Source organism: Apaloderma vittatum, unplaced genomic scaffold, assembly GCF_000703405.1.
Source record: "Apaloderma vittatum isolate BGI_N311 unplaced genomic scaffold, ASM70340v1 scaffold40875, whole genome shotgun sequence".
NCBI lineage: Eukaryota > Metazoa > Chordata > Aves > Trogoniformes > Trogonidae > Apaloderma > Apaloderma vittatum.
The window spans coordinates 43,753-64,972 of record NW_009716204.1 but is presented as its reverse complement, the minus strand read 5'-3'; the positions used below and the strand labels follow the sequence as shown (position 1 = coordinate 64,972).

General features: G+C 41.8%; 1 protein-coding gene across 1 annotated transcript in view; it reads left to right on the top strand.

Moving 5' to 3' along the window:
* The window catches only part of PTPRG (protein tyrosine phosphatase, receptor type, G), a gene marked incomplete at its 5' end in the record, with an annotated part of 75,136 nt that overhangs the window by 28,162 nt on the left and 25,754 nt on the right, over nt 1–21,220 (top strand). The window contains 2 exons of the mRNA XM_009869430.1: nt 6,588–6,679; nt 19,461–19,552. Coding sequence (XP_009867732.1) covers nt 6,588–6,679; nt 19,461–19,552 — 184 coding nt within the window. The remainder of the gene's footprint in view (nt 1–6,587; nt 6,680–19,460; nt 19,553–21,220) is intronic.

Here is a 21,220-nt window from a genome sequence, read left to right as displayed (position 1 = left end):
AAAATGTTTGTGCTGAGTTAAACTAAGATTTATCCACTTAAAATTTGCAATTAAAGAGCTTTCTAAGTGCATTTCTGCACTGGCCACCTGGGCACTTTCTGGTTGCACAGCTGATGAAGGAGGCAGGGTTTGAAAGCAGCTCGTCTTGCTTGGTGTGTGTTTTCATTTCTTAACTGTTTAATTATTTGAATACCCTTTTAAAAATTATTATTTGTTCTATAATGTCTGAGTTTAGTACCATATGTAATGTAAATAGGTGTCTAGTCTCTGGTGCAGGATAGGATCTCAGAGGATTGGGAGAAGAGGTTTTTAATCTTGTGGAGAGCTGCGTAGTCAGCTGGCAAATTTAGGCCATAAATATTAAATTAGCTGTCTGTCTGTGTCAGAAATCCCTAGTCTTGTTTGCAGATTAGTTTTTCACATGGACGATTTTACTAGTGGTGTGTTCTTCATCACAAATACTGTCTCAAAGTTTTGCCCACCTTTTTTTTTTTTTCATCTGCCTTTTCCCAGCCTTTTCTCTGTCATTTTTTGTTTATGATACTGCAGAATATGTGGCTGTAAGTATGGGTGGTTGGACTGGTCATGAGCATTTGGATCCTTTCAGCTTTTGCAAGACTGCGTGGGTGCACAACAACTCATTAGTGTGGAAAAGCATTTCTCTTTGCCCAGAGGAAGTTCCCTGAAAGGGACAGTCTACTTTTCACTATTCTGTCTAGGAAAGGATGCCAAGGACTTGGCGTGCTGTGAACTTCTGAAATCTATCCATGCACCATCTAGGCCTCTCCAGTTATCTTATCTGTACAGTGCTTAACACACTTCTCAAGAAGATTACAGGCAGAAATTGCTTTGTCAGGAGATGGCGAATCGTCTTCGGAAAGGATATGCAGGAGAATCAGAATTACCGTAGGGAAATTCTCCTCCTTTTTCAGCTTTCCTTTGTTCTCTTGGGTTTTGTGCATTCCTGCTTTGTATATCCTCCCGTAGCTCAAGTTCAGTCAGCCTTCACTGCCTTACTGCTCCAGCGTAGCGTAGGTTCCTTTATAACTTGGCTTTTGAATTCTGATCATTAAGCATTAAGACCTAGGAAGGAAAATAATTGTAGAAAATTGGAGGAATAGAAGCCATTTTCTGGCCAAAAAAGAGTAAATGCAGATGCCCCTCTGATGCAGCGAGTGTAATATCCCTGCTCCATGCTGGTCACTTATTCATATTTATAAGATCAGCTTTTTTCATGTGATTTTCTCTTCTCTTTTTCGTCTTAACGCTTGAGTCAGTTTTATTGCTCATAAAAATCAGTGACTGATGACCCCAGCTAGAGCAGTGCAGACTGCAGACAGCTGTTGTCCAGGCTCCCATCCACTGCTCTGCTGGTGACATGGTCCTGATTTGCAGCTCTTCTGTTGTTCCGTAGTCTGCGGCTCTTTTCTGAGGAGTCATTGCCAATTCTGACAGTGACAAATGCTTGCCGAGGAATAGTGAAGCTAGTTTAAAGTGCAGAGCCATGTGTTACTAGTACACTTGACTGCATACATACGCTGGTTTTGGTGCCAGCAGAAACCAATCTTAATTGTGTCTCCTGGAAGACATGCAAAACAGTTCAATAAGAATCTGATGCATCTTTTCTTCTATTGAGAGTGAGAATGAATGTGCAGAGGTAGTGAAAGGGATCGTTTCCTATCTTTGGATCCTTGTTTGGGAGTTATTTGCAGACCCCTTCCCGTGATGCAGGAGAATAGCAAATAAATGCCTGTATCCAGGTTGCTCGTGATAAAGACTAAGCCATGTCCTGTGCAGCCTGGTTTAGAGGTCCGTTACAGATCCTGGTCTAACTCCTGTTCAGTCTAGCCTGTTCTGGCCACCAGCTAAGGACTGAATGCAGAGTGGCTGCAGGGACTATTGGCCTCTTTTTGTTAATAAATGTACATTCTGCAGAACTCCTGTTTGTGGGAGGCTGTTTCTGGAGGAAGGGTACCCAGAGAAAAAAGGTTTGCCCTGCTCTGACAGTAGTGAATAGGTCTCTCCAGGAACCTTTCAGGCCGTCTGTCCCCAAATTGGTCATGCTTTAGGAGGTAATGACCCAAGAAGATAGTAGCTGCAAGAAACCAGGAGCCTAGAGCTCCTGGATACTATTACAGAAATAAAGCAGTATAAATCTGGCTAGCCTTGGAGAGGGAATGCATGCTGCTCCAGCCAACAGAAAAGCCTGGGAGAAGTAGATCCCTCATGAACAAGAAAGCAACAAATGTGCCAGTCACTTCAGGCAGGACATGGCTCTTGGGTGTCCCCAGAAAGGGGAGCATTCACCTTTCATTTTTCCTGTGTTCAGCCACTGTCCAGGTGGTTTCAGCCAGCCGCTGCAGAGAGAAGCACTTGCCCTTCCTCAATAATCCCTCACTTCTCTTCCTGCCTCAGCTGCTCTGGAGCAGCGCAGATCCCTCGCCTGTCATCGCACATCAGGGGATGCTGCCCGCGCCAAACGGAGTACGGAGGAGTAAAGGCCAAGTGCTGCCCTCTGAGCTATTCTTGGCACTCCCATCGACTGCAGTGCACACTGTGTTTGCGTTGGAGGCACTATTAACACTAAGGTGATATCTTCTACACAAAAATAAAATGCATCCATGCTTTCAGGCTATTATGTAGTCTGGTTCTCCCTCTTGCTTGAGGTTTATTAACTAATAACCAAGGAAACCTGTTTTGAGTGTCAGAATCTCACAAGGCATCTCTTCTTCTACACAAACTAATCTAGTATTTTACTCAACAGAGATGGAACAACCATTTAACCCAGCTAATCAGGACTGTCCCTTGGCGTATTTTTAAGCTTTCAGCTTGATAATAAGGTGCTGCTGCTCTGGAATTTGCATCCTGTTAGTTTGCTTTAATAACTCACTGCCAGTATCTCCGTGAAAAGATTCTGGGCAGGGGGTTGCTCTCCCTCGCATCGTCTTTACATTCCAGACCCTGCCTCGGCTCCTTCTCTGGGGAGATGCTAATCTCATAGTGTTTTACTTTTTACATTTTGGTCCATATGTGACAACTGTGTGTCTGATCACCACAATCTCGCACAGTTATTGTACCCCAGGGAAAAGAAGCCAAAAAAACATATGGGGCTAGAGAAAACGGTGTGCTTCACTGCACACAGGCGTATTTCAGAGACAACAGATTCTTCGTTATTTTGCAGAAAATATGTGGGCTCTCTAAAATCTTCTGAAAGTGAAATCAAGGTTACGATTGGCTTTTCCTCGACCAGTGCTGCAGAAATGCAAGAATTATTCTAAAACTGGTGTTTCAATTGTTAAGATTTTAATAATAATTTATGCCACTGACAAATCTCGATTGCTCATTCACCGAGGACTACTATCAGAAAAAAAAAATCTGTTTTTGTTTTCTGCTGGTAGCATGGATTTCCTGAGCAAGTGGGCACACGGATGCAAACACCTGCACATGCATACACACCAGGGTTGACAGTCACAAGCTGAAGTGCTATTTGAAAACCATTATAGACTTGCACCTCATCTAGCCCTGCATCCACTCCCACCTTTCTCCATGGCTGCTCCTCCAGTGACTCGAAGCAAGCAATTTTCTTTTCCTTTATCCAACCCTCCCCATATATCCACACAGATTTACTGCAGCCTCTTGTAGCCTTAGCAACTGCTGCCACTTAAGGTTTGTATACCGAGGGAAAGGTAGTAGGAAGGAGAAATGCCACAGGATAGAAAGGAGTATCTTAAACTGTGGGAGAAGGCAGATACTAAATTGTCTGAAATGTCTCTTGGTAGCCTTGATCACAGCTATCAGTATTTATGACTACAAACCAGACACAAGTTTGCAAAAGGCTCTTCTTGGGCCCAGGCATTTCCTCAGTCAGTCCCAGGCTGAAAAATGGACATTATCCAAACTGGGAGCTGGAGGCATCTGCCTGGTGTCCTGAGATGTTCCTGGGGCTGCACAGAGGAGAGATGCAAGAGTGGGAGACAGACCCAGAGAGCTGAAATTGCTGGAAAATTAATCTGGTTAGTTTGTTGAACCCATTGTCAAACGTCTTCTAAAGGTTGATCCACTTTATCCTGCTCTTAATTTGAGTTTAAGTCCCATCAGTGCTGCCTTCTGCTAGCACCAGGACCCCTTGAGACATGGGAGGGAGTCACCAGGATGGGGATGCGATGGCCGGTGCACAGGCAGCTCAGCAATAGTTACAAGTATGAGCAAGTGAAATAAAAAAAAAAAAGAGTTTGAAAGGCATGTCTTCACCTAACGTGCCAGTATCCAGCACTGTAAAGTAATGAATGTGCTGCATTATGTGTGTATATACATAAGACAAGAGCATATTTTAGTGTGACGTTTCTGATTTCAGAAAATCTTTAGTCAAAATCCATGGTGACTGCCTTTTCAAACCTGCTACAGAAAGTCTTCCAGGAATCAAATACGGAATTGTAAATGACATTAACGATTGTTGCAAACTTTACTACGTGAAATATTAATTTAATACATTTTTGTTCCAACATTGTGCTCAGCAGAGATATGCTGGATAGAGTATTCAGCTATTGCCGTCATAGGCCTTACAGTATCTCACAAAGTGATTATCCAACACGCAGTTTTGAGACTATTAAGAAAAAGCTATCTTATGGCTGCATGAAAAAAACATAATGCTAGCCTATCAGAGCCTCTCAGAGTCTAAAATAACAAATTAACAAAAAATAATTGCTTTTCTTAAGTATCATCAGCTTAAAAATATCCCTGAAATCCCCGCGTTAAAGGTCTGTCTTTTTATCGAACACCTTCTTAAGGCCTTCATTACCAGGAGAAGCCGTTCAAGGATTTTCGTAGTATTAACTCAAGGGAAGGAGCCCCAAATACATCAAAATCAGGAACATTTTGCCTGTTTCATATTCATAGTTTCTTCTTTATGTGTGACTGATTTATTCTGCTGTGTGCCCCCAGGGTGTGCATTGTCCAAAATAAAGGCTGCCAAAAAAAAATGAGAACAGGGAGCACGTAGGGTGGGGGGAGTTCAACCGATGTTTTTAAATGCTGTGAGACTACTGCACGTCTTGCATCCTCGTCTGTGAATTCACCTTATGGTCTTTCTTAACAAAAGCATACTCACTAAATAAATAACTTCAGCACAATGCAAGACATCGTGCCTGAAAATAGAAAGCTGCTCCGAGACAATGACTCCGTGCTGTGAAATCTGCTCTCTCCTGCTTCTCTATTGTCTTAAGTTGTACTTGTGCTGCCATAGCATGTGCCCGCATTATAAAGCACTGTGCCTGTGCACTGGAAAGTACAAATGCATAGAAAGCAAGCACCCATGATTATTTTAGGTCGTGATTTTGCCTTAGAGCGTGGTTTGATTTTCAGTGACTTTTTTTCTCTGTGGTGTGTATGGATGTTGAAAACAAAGGGAGCACGAATTACTTTGTCAAAGTCAGCAGAGCCGGCTCTGCAGAGTGGGCTCTATGTGGAGAGCACAATGCCCGAATTACAGAGAAGCAGACTGAAGGGGAAAAAAATACATTTCAGCCAGGGAGCAGGCAGCTTGGCAAAAGGCACAGCTCAGAAGGCCACCAGCAAACTTTCCCCACGTGTTGAGGAGCAGTTCGCGAAGGGCTGCAGCAAGGGGGACCTTTTTGCAGTGGGAAGCTATTGTTAAGCACCCCGACAGATGAGAGCAGACCCTTCTTCTGCCACAATAGCTGCTCACGCCAAGCAAGACTCATTAAATATTCAGTTCCAGCCTCAAGCAGCTCATTAAGTCAGCAATGAGCAGTGACGCTGGTGTTGGAAAACCCTGCCTCAGTTAACATCACCATGCAGAGTCTCCTCGGATCTCTTGATGTTATTCTGCTCAGTACATTTTCTGTGATGACCAGCTTGTGCTCTCTGCTTTGCATTAAATACAGGTAAAAAAGAGTCAAGTGGATTTAAGTTCTCCTATTCTTTACAGGCCTTTTCTGAGACGAGTCCTGGGGCCCAAGCTGAGTGTCTATTGCATTTTTCTGTAGCAGTTTACAAGAGGAGGATGGGACGAGAGTTATATGTTTTTCATGTTAAAAACCAAACAAACAAGAAAATGTAGTATTTGAAGGCTAACTTTTGTAGCAGAACATCATGACATGCAGTAGTTACAGATGCTGTATTACTGCATGTCAGCTGTTATGTAGCAGAAACTTTCACAGTAAGTGTGTTTTCCCTGGAAATGCTGGTGTCTTAAGTGGATTTTGGCTTGAACTGTATGCTGAATATGTTTCTTGTGTGCAGAGTTTCTTTCTGAGTGATGTTGTTTGTAACCTGTTTTGCAACCACTAACTTTTGTGAGTATAATTTCGTATTCAGTAGTGTTTAGCAGTAATACACGGAGGCATTTATGATGGTGGATGTCAGATGTCAGTGTATTAGAGCACACCAGAATCTGGAATTAGGATTGTAATTGTAGAAAATGGACATATGTTTCCACGCATCAGTGTTTTGAAACTGTAATATCTGAAAGTATGGAGCAGAAACGGAACATGTGCAAAAGTTTTTGACTTTTTTAAGAGAGCAGTTTTTCCCACACTGAATCTATTTTTCTCTTTTTCTTTTAACAGAAAGTGTTTTCAGACTGCCCATTTCTATGTGGAGGACAGCAGTTCCCCCCGTGTGGTCCCCAATGAGAGTATTCCCATTATACCTATTCCAGGTAAGATAGGCTTAATCCTGTGTTTGTGCTACTCGGAGTCTGTTTTAATTATATAGAGAAGAGAAGGTTATTCTTGTGGTAAATCATGTGGTTGGGGTATAAATTTGTTGTATCGGTGCTGCTTCATTTAATTTAAAATGCTTTGCTTTGCTTTTTGGCTCTGAGTGACAATGCTGTATTTTTCCATAGGCACCTCTCCCACATTGTTTTAATAGAAATTTCAGAATAACCTTTGCAAAATGTCAAACCCATGAGCAACACTTCTCAAAAGCACTAAGGTATTGCATCCAACGTGAAACCAGCTGCTCAATCAGGGCAGATTGTGGACAAGGGATATGCAGCTCCACTGCGCTCGCAAGGCTTGGGGGACTTGCCCCCCACTTTCAGTGTGTGCAGAGGTGATGTCTGCTGGGGCTCAGGGAGGAAAGCAAGACACAGGATAAGCAAACAATCTCAAGTAAAGTCCAAAGCCATCTGTTAATTTGGTATTAATCAAGTTACCAAAGGTCAAATTCTCCTCTCAGCTATACTGAGAATGAAGCTGGAAGCAGAATTTAGCGCTATTCTCTCTTCAAGAAGCATTTCCCCTGGGAATTATTAACCACAAGATCCAGCTCTCTTTAAGCTGTGATGACAGAGAGCAACCTGGTGTTACCGTGGCCTTTGCAGCAGCTGCCTTGTTTGATGCTGCTAAGTTTCCCAGGCAGAATTAGAGATACCCAAAATGTTGTAATGACCTCAGTCCATCATATGCTCATACTTGTTTCTTTAAGGTGTTTTCCTTGTCATATTCTGTAATTTGTGTTGTTCGTCTAGGATTCAATCTGCAGCCAATTAGGATCCTGTTACCAAAAAAAAACCCATCCAAAGCCATCTTTTAGACACTGAAGAAACATGCCTCCTAGAAAAGTGAAAAAATCCAGTTATATTTTCCTTGATTTTATTTGGTAGACATGTGTGACTTGTTTCTAGAAAGAGTCTTTCAAAGTACCCATGGGAACTAGTATGAAAGGTTAGCTATTGCATTCCTTCAGAAAATGTTAGGCAGTTTGCCTTGCAGTCTGATGCTGTGCTACTGAAAATGAAAGAAAATATGCTATCACCTCCTCTCTTTCTGTGGCAGACTAAGACACATGTCCTGGCCACCTTGCTTCTTTAGCAAGCCGCCGTCCTGCTTCTCCTTTAGGGTAACAGGAGATGGGAGGCTTTAGTCTTAGACCACCTACAATAAGTTTTCACAAAATAAAGTTCTTCCTACTCTGAAACCAGGAGGAGCGCTTCCCTCTTGAGGTTGCTTTGGGGAGTCAGCTTACTGGTGTTATCTCCTTAGAACACGTGAGGAAGGGGAGAGTGGGCTAAGTCTGTGCAGAGCAGTGTCATAGCTTGGGGGATTGTGAGCACAAGGCAGTGGGAGGAGGGAAATTCTCCCCCCAGAGAGAAGTCTCTTTGGCCAATGAGCCAATGGATAGGGGTTTTTTTTTCTGTAATTGAGGCTTCTTAGATAAAGAAACCAGCAGAAAGGTTGTTCTTTTCATGCTGCGCTCTGTGTTGTTGAGGCAGTGGTTCTTCCTTGTTTCGCAGGGATGTTTTGATGGTCAGTCCATTAAAGATGGGTTGGCATTCATATAAATTGTAATATAGGCTGTAGAAGTACCATTAAAACCGTGCAGGTGGCAGGCGCCGTAAAGCCAGCACGGAATGACAGAATGGTAGGGGCTGGAAGGGACCGCTGAAGATGGCCTGCACTAATGCTTCTCCAGCAGCCATTCTAGCATGTAAAAACAAGTGACTGAGAGCAGAAGAGTGTTGCCTCTTGGAAACATCTTCCCATGACTAGAGTAAGCCAAGCTGTTGGACCACAGCAGCTTGGGACTGACATGATGCTGCCATCGCTGCGATGCACATCATGGTCTGCTCAGGCTCAGGAATGCTAAGAAAGAGCTGCTCACCCCAATAATGGGCACTGCAGATTAAGGCACCTGCTGAGCAAGTGCTGCAGCACAGCTTGAGAAGGTTTGTACTTAAAAATCTGCCAGGACTGCTGGTGAGCTCTGAGGCACATGAAGAACTGAGCCTTAGACAGAGGTTTAGTCTAGCTGGATGTAAAAGTGAAACCAGCCCTTAAATTCCTAATGACAAGATTTTTGTAGATATGTGGACATACAAGACAACTCCATACAGACACCCAAATATGGGTGCCTGAATCTGAAGCTGAACCATGTCCACACGGTCTTAAGAGAGAGTAAACTGATGAATTTGAAGATCTTGGTACCGACAGTAAAGCTATTCAGGCCCCCAAAAGCCAAATCCCGCTCTAGAAGTGGCTCACTCTTTCTGTGCATTAACTACTGTCTGTACAGGGAGTTGTAATGAGGCTCAGAATTAGCAGAGATGAATTCCAGGTATGTTGACTTTTTCCAAAAATGGGAGATACTGCCTGGAAAGATGCTGAAGTTCTCCGAAACATTTTCCTTGTTTGGAGATGTAGAAGAGGCCTGTTTGTTCCAATATACCTGATGTTAAATTCCAGTCTTCTCTGATGTCAGCTGCTGCTCCCACATAGGCAGCCCACTGAAATGTCTTAAAAACATTAAATGACAAAAATCCTCTTCAAACTGGTTGCCACTGTGATGAAATGATGAGCCTCTGAACTTTTCCTCGGGAAGCTGCCAGAGGGTGTGAGAAAGTCTTACTTGCCGTGTTGATCCTAGAAGCAAAATATAAGTGGCATTTTCACAAAAGCAAGCTTTTCAAAGTAACCGTGTTACGTTGTGAAATTACAAAAGAAATTTGACTAGATCCCCGTGGGACCATACATCTACCTCCTACCATTCAATAGACCAGCTTCTACTCACAATTACAAGCGAGCAACCACACCGATGGCAATTTAGAACCGTGTGTGAAAGATGTTTAGTAGATTTGCCAAGGCCCATCTACAGCATGCAGCGAGCAGACGGTTGGAGGAAGCTGAGCAGGTTTGGGTTGGTTGGTCCTGGCCCAGGTGTGGGGTGGCTCTGCCAGGTGTCTGCGAGCCCGGCACAGCGACATCCTGACACAGCTCGAGAGGTTTCAGAAGCGGCGCTGGTGTCTCTGCGTGCCACCGCTCTGCTCCGTGACGTGTCGGCATGCTCAGAGGTAGCTTTTGTGTTTATTTCTGTGCCGCGTTCTGCTCTTGTTGAGGCAGACCCTTTGTTTTCTCAGGTTTACGATTTCTAAAAATCAATCTGCCAGCCACCTGCAATAGGCACACAGTGTGACTTTTCAGGTCCAAAAATACAGAAAAATCTTTCTGTAAAGGAGTGGATTTACCCATTTTCTGTTTCGCTTCCCATGGCATAAGTGCTTAATTATTGTGCATGAAGCCACATCACCCATAGGTGTGTGCTTATCTGTGCAAATTTGCTCTGAGACCCAAATCATTATCATTATTCATAATTATCTGCACTGCTTGATCTAGAGAAACACAGGACAAAGAAGATATTATTAACTGAGTCACCCACTGGATTTTACAACTAAGGTATAAATCTAAACTCATGTAAGCCTTGTGCCTGACAATTATGTATCTGTAATCAATGGCAGATTTCTCAACTCCCCTGTCATTCAGCCCAACAAAATTATTTTTTCCATAACTTGTCTCTTCGCCTCCACATTCAGTTAATTTTGGCCACGTCCATATCATCTTTGCCTGTATCTCTTCACTATAACATTTGGTCTTGGCAAAATCTCTTTCTCAACAAGCCAGCTCCTGTTCCTGTTTGGGGGTTGGGTTTTTTCCATAGCTGCGTAAGTATCTGCTTAAAACTTTTCTAGACTTGATCCTTTTTGGTAGAGTTGGATAAGTAAGAACTGCAGCAGCAGAGCTGCAGACCTGTGTGTTTTGCAGCTCTGCAAAACAGAACACATCCCTGAACAGTTTTCCTTTCTTCTCGTTGCAAGACTTGCTCCACGACAGCAGTGTGCATCTCTGTGCAATTTAGATATCAGAGTGGAACTAGTACAACTTCCACTTCTCCTCCTCCTATCCTTTATTTCAGCGCTTCCCTGCTTTCAGGTGGTGCACTGGAGCTGGCTGGGGCTTTACTGGTTCCTTGCCCAGCCCACGGGCACTACAGACACTGTGGCACTTGTGTCAGTGGGGCTTGTTAGGAGACCAGTACGGAGATAGTTGAGACTTGACCATACGGCAAAACTCTGCGTAACGCAGTCTTGACCACGGTCCAGGGAAATGTGGCTCATAAAGAACACGATGGCTGGCCAGTGCAGCTGGTTCATTTAGCGTATTATTCCAGATGTCTTTCACTATTTTTAGTACAAATAAAATGTCTCGGTTGTGATGCCAGTTATTTCAGCTGTGTCTAGACTGCAAAGCTCAGGAGCACTTCCCAGCGCTTTGATCAAGGTGCATGCAGTTTTAGGTGTAATGGGCAGTAAATTAATTTTTTTAACTAGTACTAGAGTTTATTAATACTGTATTTAAAATAACCAGTGGCAGAATCTGATGGAGAAAAACTCTCATGCTTCTTCAAGAATGACTTAATGTGGGTGCATGAATCCAGGAAATAGCGGAGTAGACAAGTACATTGTAATGAAAAGGTGTCTTGACCACCTCATGCAGTCATGTGAAGGTGTGAAGGCCAGTGCAGCCATGGCCCTCCTTCATTTCCCTGTGTCTTTTCATGCTTACAAGAAGGACTCCCATCAAGAATCCATTTTATTAATTCTTTACTTCTCTTAAATCTCTGCAAAATTTTGAAACCTTCTTCCTTATTCTTTCAACAACTATGGTTATCTTCAACCTTTCCTGATGAACATCAATGGTTAGACTTCATGTGTTTTTTGCAAGCTCAGTTCATGCTCTTGTGATATCTTCTGGTAGCATCGACCCTATGACAAACTTTCTATTAAGAAACTGTACCAAGAGGTATCTCATTTGACAAGGAAACTGCAGGTTCCCAGGGGAGGCTTCATGTCTCACTGTTTCCTGCTAAGACTTAACTATCTGAAGTTGCATTCCAAGAGCTAGAGAGCAGAGCACCACGACACGTCTCTGGCCACGACAGGGACAGTGTATTGAGCAGAGAGTTCCTCTGTGCTAGAGACTGATGAGGTACAAGGAAAAGTGCTAACCACAGCAGAGGACTTTTTTCTCAAGGGCATGAAGCTCTTCACTGAGCACAGAGGTAGTGCTTTTCAGCTCTTTAAGACTTCATTTCTCCTTTCTGCTCCCTGCGGATTTATGTTCCAGCACCATATTGTGAATTGTACTTATCTTCAATTAAATTCCTGAATGCAATATTGCAAACACAGCCATCCTCTGAAGCCAAAAAAAACCAAAATCAAGGTATTTTAGGGAACATCCGCCTTCCTTTTTCTCTGCTACGAACTGCTACTGCTGCAGCACAGTGATGAATTTACCATACAGTATCTAATCGTGATGGTTGTAATGGAGGCTTCAGGAGTTGGCTAAATCACCTAAAAACATGTTTTCATGATGACCATGTGAAATGCAGATAGATCCTTTTCTGAGAGCCATCAATACAGAGCTGCAGAGCCCTGGAGTCAAACCTCCATGTGCTTAAATGTAAAGTATGTGTGTAATTGATGGCACAACGGGGACCTGAGGATGGAGATGTGCAAGATTAAAATTGTGTTCCTTAACAGGCAATACCAAATAAGATGATGTTTAATGTCTATGCTAAGGGAAAATTCACATTATTTCATTCTCTTGGACTTAAATTGGGTTTTTGCTTAAAGGGAAGAAGTGTATTGCTATTACATTTATAATTAATGATAACCTAATCTAAGATTTGTACAAGCAGATTTAAACTGAGCTCTTATTTTGACACATATAAAATTTTATCATTAACATCTTTATATTCCTGACTGACACATGGCTAATAGCATTGCAGTAGATTAAATCTTGAAGCAAGAGAGATGAATGTAAGCTAGAGTATTACACAGGTGATTTTTCATATTCTGCTTTTTCATGTGTCTCCCCTTTATCAGAAACCTGCCCTGGTGTTCATATGACTTGATTATAACAAATAGATAGCAATTATCTTGCTGGAAGGACTTCTGAGGGGGTTTTTTGTTTGTTTTTTTTTCAATGTGCCTACCTACACAGCACTTCCAACTGTATTCATAATGTTTTCTGTGCCTTTTCACTTTGTAAGGCATTTTTGTTAAAAACAGAGCTTGGTAAACACATGATAACAAAAATGTTGAGCGTTGATGAGGAATAGTGTCCCTGGTAATCATCTCTGAGTAATTTATTACTTTCTTCATTTATTTTAATTTATAGTTCATCTTAATTACTGAGTCAGTGACCAGGAGGATGTCAGCCTTAAAGGGCTTCAGCGGGTAGCTCAGCCTCCCAGAAAAAAACCCAAACTGCTGCATTGCCTTCTTAGTATTTATGCAGGTATGATCTCCATAGAAAGCAGACACCTTCTCAATGCTAAGGGGCTTTTAATGACTTGATCGTAAATTAATTAATACTCATATTATACAAATAAAACTGTTCTTCTATTTCTGACAAGTTTTTTATATAGCAAGAAATGTGATCGGTCAGAAAAATTAATTTTTCCAAATGTAACACAGTGGCTTCAGTTGCATCCTTATTTTAATCAGTTAAGCAAGGAAAGCAGACTACTGCAGAATTAAAGACTATATAAACAAGTGCATTAAATCTAAAATCGTTTGAAGAAAGCAGGGCACCACCTATTTTTTACATGTAGCATTACTTGTGCAGTCCAGTATTTACGTGAGTTCGGGCAGGATCCAACCGTGGCATTCCCTGCTCAAACATTTCAAATTCAGCCAGTGACAGAATTTGAGCTGCATGTGAAGTTTCTGACCCCTGTAAGTGTGGGCACTAGAGATTTTTGTCTAAGCTTCTCTGTAGAGGTGAACACCTGGCCCTAGTGGAGTTGATAGTTTTTCAATAACCTCTACTGGGGCAGAATTTTACTCAGGGGTATGCTGTTAATCCTTGCAATATTCTTTACGACCAGCCACTTTTATAGACAGACCACGTACAGATGTATTTGGGTTTTCATACCCATTTAGTACGTTGTGTGCACTTTCATACTGCATGGTACAGCTGCATAAATCCTATTTAAATGTAGACTATGAGTGCCCCATCGCTGGTTCTGGAAATGAATCTGTTGGAATTGCATCCCATGTGGTTACTTGGTTACAGTGCTCCACGTGAAGGCAATCTCTGCAGCCTTCACTCTGATATGTATTTTTAGCTTATGGAATGGCTGTTAGACTCAGTTTTAAGTAACACACATCCTAAATATTGATTATAGGTATTCCAGCTACTTGCAGAATTTTTCCTCCCCTCTTTGTAAAAAGTAAAAATCCACAAACCCCACTGAATGTGGGCTAACAATAAAATAAACATTGTTTTAAAAAATCCTGGCATTGCATTCAGTGTTCTCTCCAGCAGTGGAGAATAAGAGGGTGGAAAATGAATTGACCCGGGATTGAGAGCTGCTGGGAACAGAAAAGTGCTTGTTTGCCATACATACGGGACATCATTTGTCAGATATGTTATTTTTGAGTGAGTTAAGGGGTCAAATCCAGTCCTACTATGAGCCTCCTGATGGATACTTCTTTTCAGTCAGGATAACTTTTTTCCTTCTGCAAAAAAGTTACCCGGACTGAAAAGAAGATGAGAACTGTGAGGATACACTGTTGAGAGTGGATTCTGCAGGATTAGTGTCCCTAACAGTGTCACTGGTTTAGTGATTGTGGTAACTCAGGTGAGGTTTGTGTTGCCTTCAGAAAGGGCAATTTCCCTGTCGCTTTTACTATTCCTTGTGATAATGAGTAGGATCAACCCGTCTACCCCAGTGACAACTAATCCTTCTTCCCCTTCCTCACAAACCAATTAATCCGTCCGTAGATTCATCAGCCAGATCAGCAGACTGACACAGTTCACTGCCCATCCCTGCAGGCAGGGAGAAGGGAGTGAGAGAATCCCTTCATCCCTTGGCTGAAGCCAGCTGTGAAGAGCACGCTGAGAATTGATGGAGGTGCTTCTGAGCTGCGAGGGGTGGCCCAGGGTTGCTGAGCGGTGCAGTAAGTGGCTGCTGTTGGAGCAGATGGGCCAAGCCACGTGACAGCTATGGCACATGAATCCAGGTGGCTTTGCAAATGAGAGACTGAAGTGCAGCGTCTAACAAACAAACAGAATAAGCTGTCACATCAGAAGTAAGGCGTAAGATACACAAAGTATATTGGAATGAGCAGACTGGGTAAGATAATAGCTGAAAAACAGAATGAAAGGCATGGGAGAATTTTGTTACTGAGACTTCTTCATGCATATGTCAAACGTCTGGTCTTCAGAAACACCAAAACTCCAAACTAGACAAAGGGAATATGAGGAACTGCTTTGGTTTTGACCTTCTGGATTAATTCCTGACCCCAAACCATCTATTCCAATCCAGTGCCACTAAACTATCCAGTGAGCTCTCAAGCTATAAATGAATCTGAGATCTTATTATGTGGAAATGCCATCTCTGATATGATATCCCATTTTTCTTTTGAAATTGGCCCCTATTGCTTTAACATTACAAAGGCAGCTTATTAAGTGGGAGATAGGGAAAAATCCTTCACGGTAGGATTACTAATTATCCAAACTTTAAAGGTAACCCTGTTCAAACTTTTCTGGTTCTATGCACTTTGGGATTCTTTTGAAGTTGGCTGTCTTCTGAAGGAACGTATTAAGTATTTTGCATTGTCAATTGCCATTTATTAAAAAATTAGGTGCAAGTGAAGGTTTTCCCCTACAACCATGTTTTTAAGCACACATGACTTCCTTCTTGGCATTCTCCCTTTGTGGCAGGAAAATGGTCCCCTTTGGTCCATCGTGGTCCCCTTTCGTTTTATGTTTTTAGAACTACTGTCAGGCACTTGTCTTGGACCAGCAAGTGAAGCTGGGAACTCCACCAAAGTGTTAAATATCTAGCACAGTGATTAAACATACCTGTCATCTTCAATAGTGTCTGATTATAAAGAATATTATTATAAGTTATATTATTAATAATAATAAATATGTACAATGATTTAAAAGTTCTGGAGCCTTTTGCCTCTCTAAGATTACTTCTTCCTCTGCATAACACAAAGAGTTAGTATAACACCAGATTCAGTTTGTGTTTTGTAGTAATGTTAATTCGGAATAAAACAGATGGCTAAACCCAAGCTAGACAGAACTGTAATTATATCTGCGGTGTTAGAGGTGAAGGCATGTTGTTAAAACATTTCCCTCTTCTCTTTGAATAATGTGTAGGTCTGCAAAATGTAAGCGTCATGCTGACTATCAAATGTCGCTCTAGCTTTTGGATGGGAAAAAGTATCTGGTGCAAAAGGGAATATGCGCAGAAGAACTACGAGAGCTCCTAATTAGCCATTATAGGATTCCATTAATCTCTTCAATCGACTAAAAGAATTATAGTCGTTGAAGTCTATTTGTCTTGAGATGGGAAGAAGGCTTAACCAAAGCCTTTGGACTGACAATAGTGCAAAGAAAAGCATGTTCTATGCATCTAGCTACATCTGTTGGTTCTCTTAGAGAAGGTCACAGCCTTCTTCAGGTGATGGCAGAGCAGCTGTCACTCGAGTGCTGAGTACATCCAACCATGTTTTACCAGAGGTCTGACAAGCTGCCCATGGCTGAGCAGGCATATACCCCAGCTAAAGCTCTGAAACTGCAAGAAAGTATATTTAAATTAAATATAAGGAAAAAAATCTTCCCTATGAGAGTGGTGAAGCACTGGACCACGTTGCCCAAGGAGGTCGTGGATGTCCCATCCCTGGAAGTGTTTGAGACCAGGTTGGACGAGACTTTGAGCAACCTGGGCTGGTGGGAGGGAGGTGTCCCTGCCTGCAGCAGGGGGCTTGGAACTAGATGATCTTCAAGGTCCCTTCCAACCTTAACCATTCTATGATTCTACAATTTGTGTTCCTGGGTAGGAGTTTGTAGTTGGAGGTCATTAATAGAAAAGTGCAGGCCCAAATTACTTCAGCACTTTTCAGTTTCATAGGTTAGTGTAACAGACCATATCTCACCTACAGCTCCTTTCCCGTGGCTCTCGCAAGGGCCAGGGGGTGCCTGCAGCCGGGAAGTGGCCGCGTCCTGTCCCCTCGGGGCCATGCATGTCCCGGGGGTGGGCTCTGCCCAGCTTCTGCACAGCAGCTGCCGCATCTCGCGCAGTGGTCAGTAGGATCACGCTATCCCAGCTGGAAATCTGAAAATGTCAAGCTGGAAAACATAAGTGGCTTTTTTTGAGTTTCTAATATTTGTGGTTCTGATTTTAATCTTCCTAATATGAAATAATTACATTTGCTCCAACATGGTTTTCCTGAGTATATAGGTGACTTCAGCAGCATAAGTTCCCTCTCACCCAGTGAGCTCGTTAGGTCAACAGTACTTCCTATTTAATTTATGTAATATTTAATTGTTGCCCATGTTATCAGATAGGATAAGAAATTGCGTTGGGTTAAGGCTTCTGGATGGAATCGGAAGTGAAAAGGCAGAAGAGAAAAAAGGGAGCAGAAGCAGTAAAGGATAGTGAACAACAGAGAAGAAATTAGCAGCGGCTATAAAGGTGGAGACACACTGCCACCATGCAGTGATGATAATGATAAAAAGAAAACTAACCATATTTTGCCATGGATCTCTGGTGCAGACCCATCCTTGAAATTGGTGGGAATTCAATGGACCAGAGAGCACGTTATCTCTAATGTATTTTTTGGCTCACAGATCGCAATTAAAATTAAATTCTGCCTTCTGCAAAATTAAATTGGACACATTGGTCTGCTGTAGCGAATCCTCAATCTCAGTTGGTCTCAGCTGAGTTAGACTACTCAAGAGAAAAAACAAATGATAACTATGGAACTTTTCTTGTGACAGTATGTGAAACTGCTGTTATAGCACAAGTTACTTTCAAGGAAATCTAGGATGTATGGGTTACTTTTCACAAGAGGAAAGACAGTTTTACAGGCTCTTGCTGTTGACTGCTGTTCATATAGATCATTCAAGTGTCTTGGCTGCAAAAATATTAATACGGGATATTATTACATAGAATACATGTTATCACTGAAGTATTTTAAGTGCCAACATTTCCGCATGCTGCAGCTTTTTGCTAAGATGAGCATACCCTTGTCAAACGTTTCTAGTTCTGTATTATTCAGTAAATGAGCATGTGGTTGATTAAAGTAGCTTTACTGTACTGGGGGGTGATCAGACTGCAAACATGTCTTTAACAACTGGCTCTTGTAAATAAAATAGAAGAGAGCTGATTGAAATCTGAAAATGTCAATAGATGCAAAAAGCCACCTTAGAGCATTACCTGATAAAATAAAAGTAGAGAAGTAATGGCATGGTCAATATTAGCCACCATCAGCTGGAAAGAAATCAGATTGTCAGAGATCTATAAAATTCTTGCCAAAGTAGAACCTCATTTGCACATACAGATCTTCATACCCTTTGCTAAGAAAAGCATATGTGACAGCTTAGAGGTTTTAGCTGCCAAAGATCTTTCACTCTGAATACAGTAAATGTCACATCTATTTATTTATCGTTAAATTTTGCTAAGTATCTGTAGAAATATTTGGATTTTTTCTATCATAATGTAGATGTTTAAAACGAAAAGAATCCAGATTATAATGCAGCTGTAGCACCAAACCATATGGCTGCTAAATGGGAGAAAAAATACACCACTGAATTACTGGGAGTAAACATAAACTGGATGCAATCTTCAGAAGAATATTAAATGGAATATATAAATACCAGAGTATTGCCATAAAATCATGCAATCAGACAATAGATTATTTCACATGCTGAAAGTAATCACAGTTGTATGGCGATTTATGTTTTCTAAATGCCAGACTGAAAATATTAACTAATGAATCTTGGCAAGCACAGTGTTTCTACCAACTGCAGTGGTTGTTACATCAACATCTAGGCCTTTCTTGAAAGAGAGAGAAATAAGGCAGCCGTCCTGCACCCCAGCTTTATTAGAATCTGTCCAGAGTCCCAGGTGCTCGAAACAGTCTTTTTTCCTCTTCAATTCAAGGTTTGAATTTTTTGTTTTAAGAAAACGTCTGTGGGTGATTTATTGGTGTATTGGGTGGAATTTGCACTGTGCTGAGCAAGGCCAAATGATCCAGTGGAACACATATTCACCGTTAGGAATAGCATCTGGCATCAGAGAGAACTCAAATTGGTGTGGGTGTTGGGTGTTGCGTTGCCTCCTCTTTTACTCAGAGGCTGTTTCATGATAAGTCCATTTGGATTCTACATTGCTGTGTAAGAAGGAGATAGTTAATAACTTTCAGGAGACAAGACTGTGTTTCTGCTCGGTCTGGTAAAAACTTAGCGGGGAGAATTGTCAACTGTACTTTAATAATTTTGGTCTCTTCTGTTGTTTTTATACAAAGTGGAAGGAGAGGAAGTGTCTTCGTGCCGTTCACAGCCATCTTCAAACCGCGAACAGGAACTAAATGATCCTTGAACTCCAATTGGACTTTGTAAATTAGCGTCTCAGGGAGCAGACTCTCAGTATTCATAATTGTAGTGCTTAGATTTAGAAATATAATATGAGAGTTTACCTCAAAATCAGTTGAATTCATCAAGATTCCTTATTACTGCGTATTGAACTAGCTCTGCCCCTGGGAACTCAGATCTAAGTAACACTGAGTGAAGACTTTCTCTTCTGAAGTTTTATGCATGAGACAAATAGCAACTCTGAATTTCTTTTTCTTTCTACAGATGATATGGAAGCAATTCCAGTCAAGCAGTTCGTTAAACACATCAGTGAGCTGTACTCTAATAACCAGCATGGGTTCTCAGAAGACTTTGAGGTACGATTTAATGATCCACCAATAAAATGTTGTTTTCCTAAAGTTAATTGTGTATTAATAGTTAGGGACCATGCAACATCTGTGCGATGCTGTCATGCCAGGTAAATACAATCCTCAGATGTAACAGAAGCAATAGGAAAATACCAATCTGCCACAAGGTATGAGCAGTGTGGGACTGGACATCTACAGATGTTTTCTAAGCACCACAGATTTGGTACCTTTGAAGGGGGAGAACCCTCCTAGGTTTTTATTAAATAGGAAGAGTTGCCTGCAGTCCCCCAGGGAATAACCTGAAGAAACAAACAATTGTTTTTAACTCCAGGCTTTTCTTATAACCTGCAGTTTATTTTACTCTTGTTAGCCCAGAATGTGCTCCTCTTAGTCACACTGAGAAGTCACATACCCCCTGAATAGCACAAAAAGAGTAAAATAGTGCTCACTGTGAGTAAGAGCAGTAGAATTTGGTCTCTTATGAAAACCCAAACTATGGGTCAGTTCCTGGAGTCCTTGTTCGTACTCTGTTCAGCCAAGAGAGATTGCCATTGAAGTCAGTGGTTATTTTGCTCCAGTAAAACCAAGGAGAAAGGTTTCAGAATTTAGTAGATGCATAGATTTAGTAGATTACATAATGTGACTATTTTAAAGTTTGCATCTTGTTACCTGTTTAGAACAGATTCTGATCCATAAATCTGTTGTAAATTGGAGGTAATTCCAGTGAAATTGAAAGTAGTTTTCCACCGCTAGGTTATCAAACCCACGTTGTGCAAGCATGGTAAACATCACACACTCTGAGGATGGGCTGCGGAGTCAGCCCTTAATAAGAACAAATGAGTATTTTAGGCATTTCTTTCACTCAGTATAATAATCACAGTCACTGCCGAACTTTTGGAAGTATTCAGAAGCAGGAGGAGCCCCGGGAAATTGCATGGAGCTGTGCTGCTGCTTCCTCACCAGCAAAATAATGTGTGTTTGTGTGCTGCATGTGAATCAGAGAGGCAGCTCTGCTTACAAACAAGGCAATGAGCCAGAATAGGTGGCCTAATATCTACAGCTTCTTCGCCTACTGCAGTAAAGACAAGACTGTATGCAGGAATTGTTTTTAATGGGACCATTTAAAACATTTATTGTTGCTGTTTGGTTACTGTCTATAAAGAGTGGCTGCTTTGTCTGATGCCCAGAACCCGTTGTGTAAGTTAGAAACATTTTGTATTCATGAGGAAGGCAAATGTGTAAGGTGTTAAAGTGATTTAGTTCAATTGACTGCTGGCTGGATGGCTGAGCAGGAATATTGAGGCATTTAACAATGTTGATGGTATTCAGGACAAACATTTATTCTCCAGAGAGTAGAATTTGATCAGGATGATCAAATGCGACTCACTCTTCTCAATTATTTATGAATTGCGACCCCAGCACTATTCATCACAGCTGGGCTTTACACCATTTAATTATTCAAAATAATCAGCAACACATCTGTAAACTTGGTCCGGCTTTAAGCTAGCTTTGCTTCCGCGTCACAAAATCACTGCTGTTAGCAAATGTTGGACACCTTCCGCCCGTGTTTTAGCAAAGAAAAACACTGCTTTAATAGCCTTATTTTGACCCTTCTCCTGGAGCTCCCTGCAGCAAGTACCACGCTGTGGCAGCCAGTCGGAGATAGCGCTTTGGCCA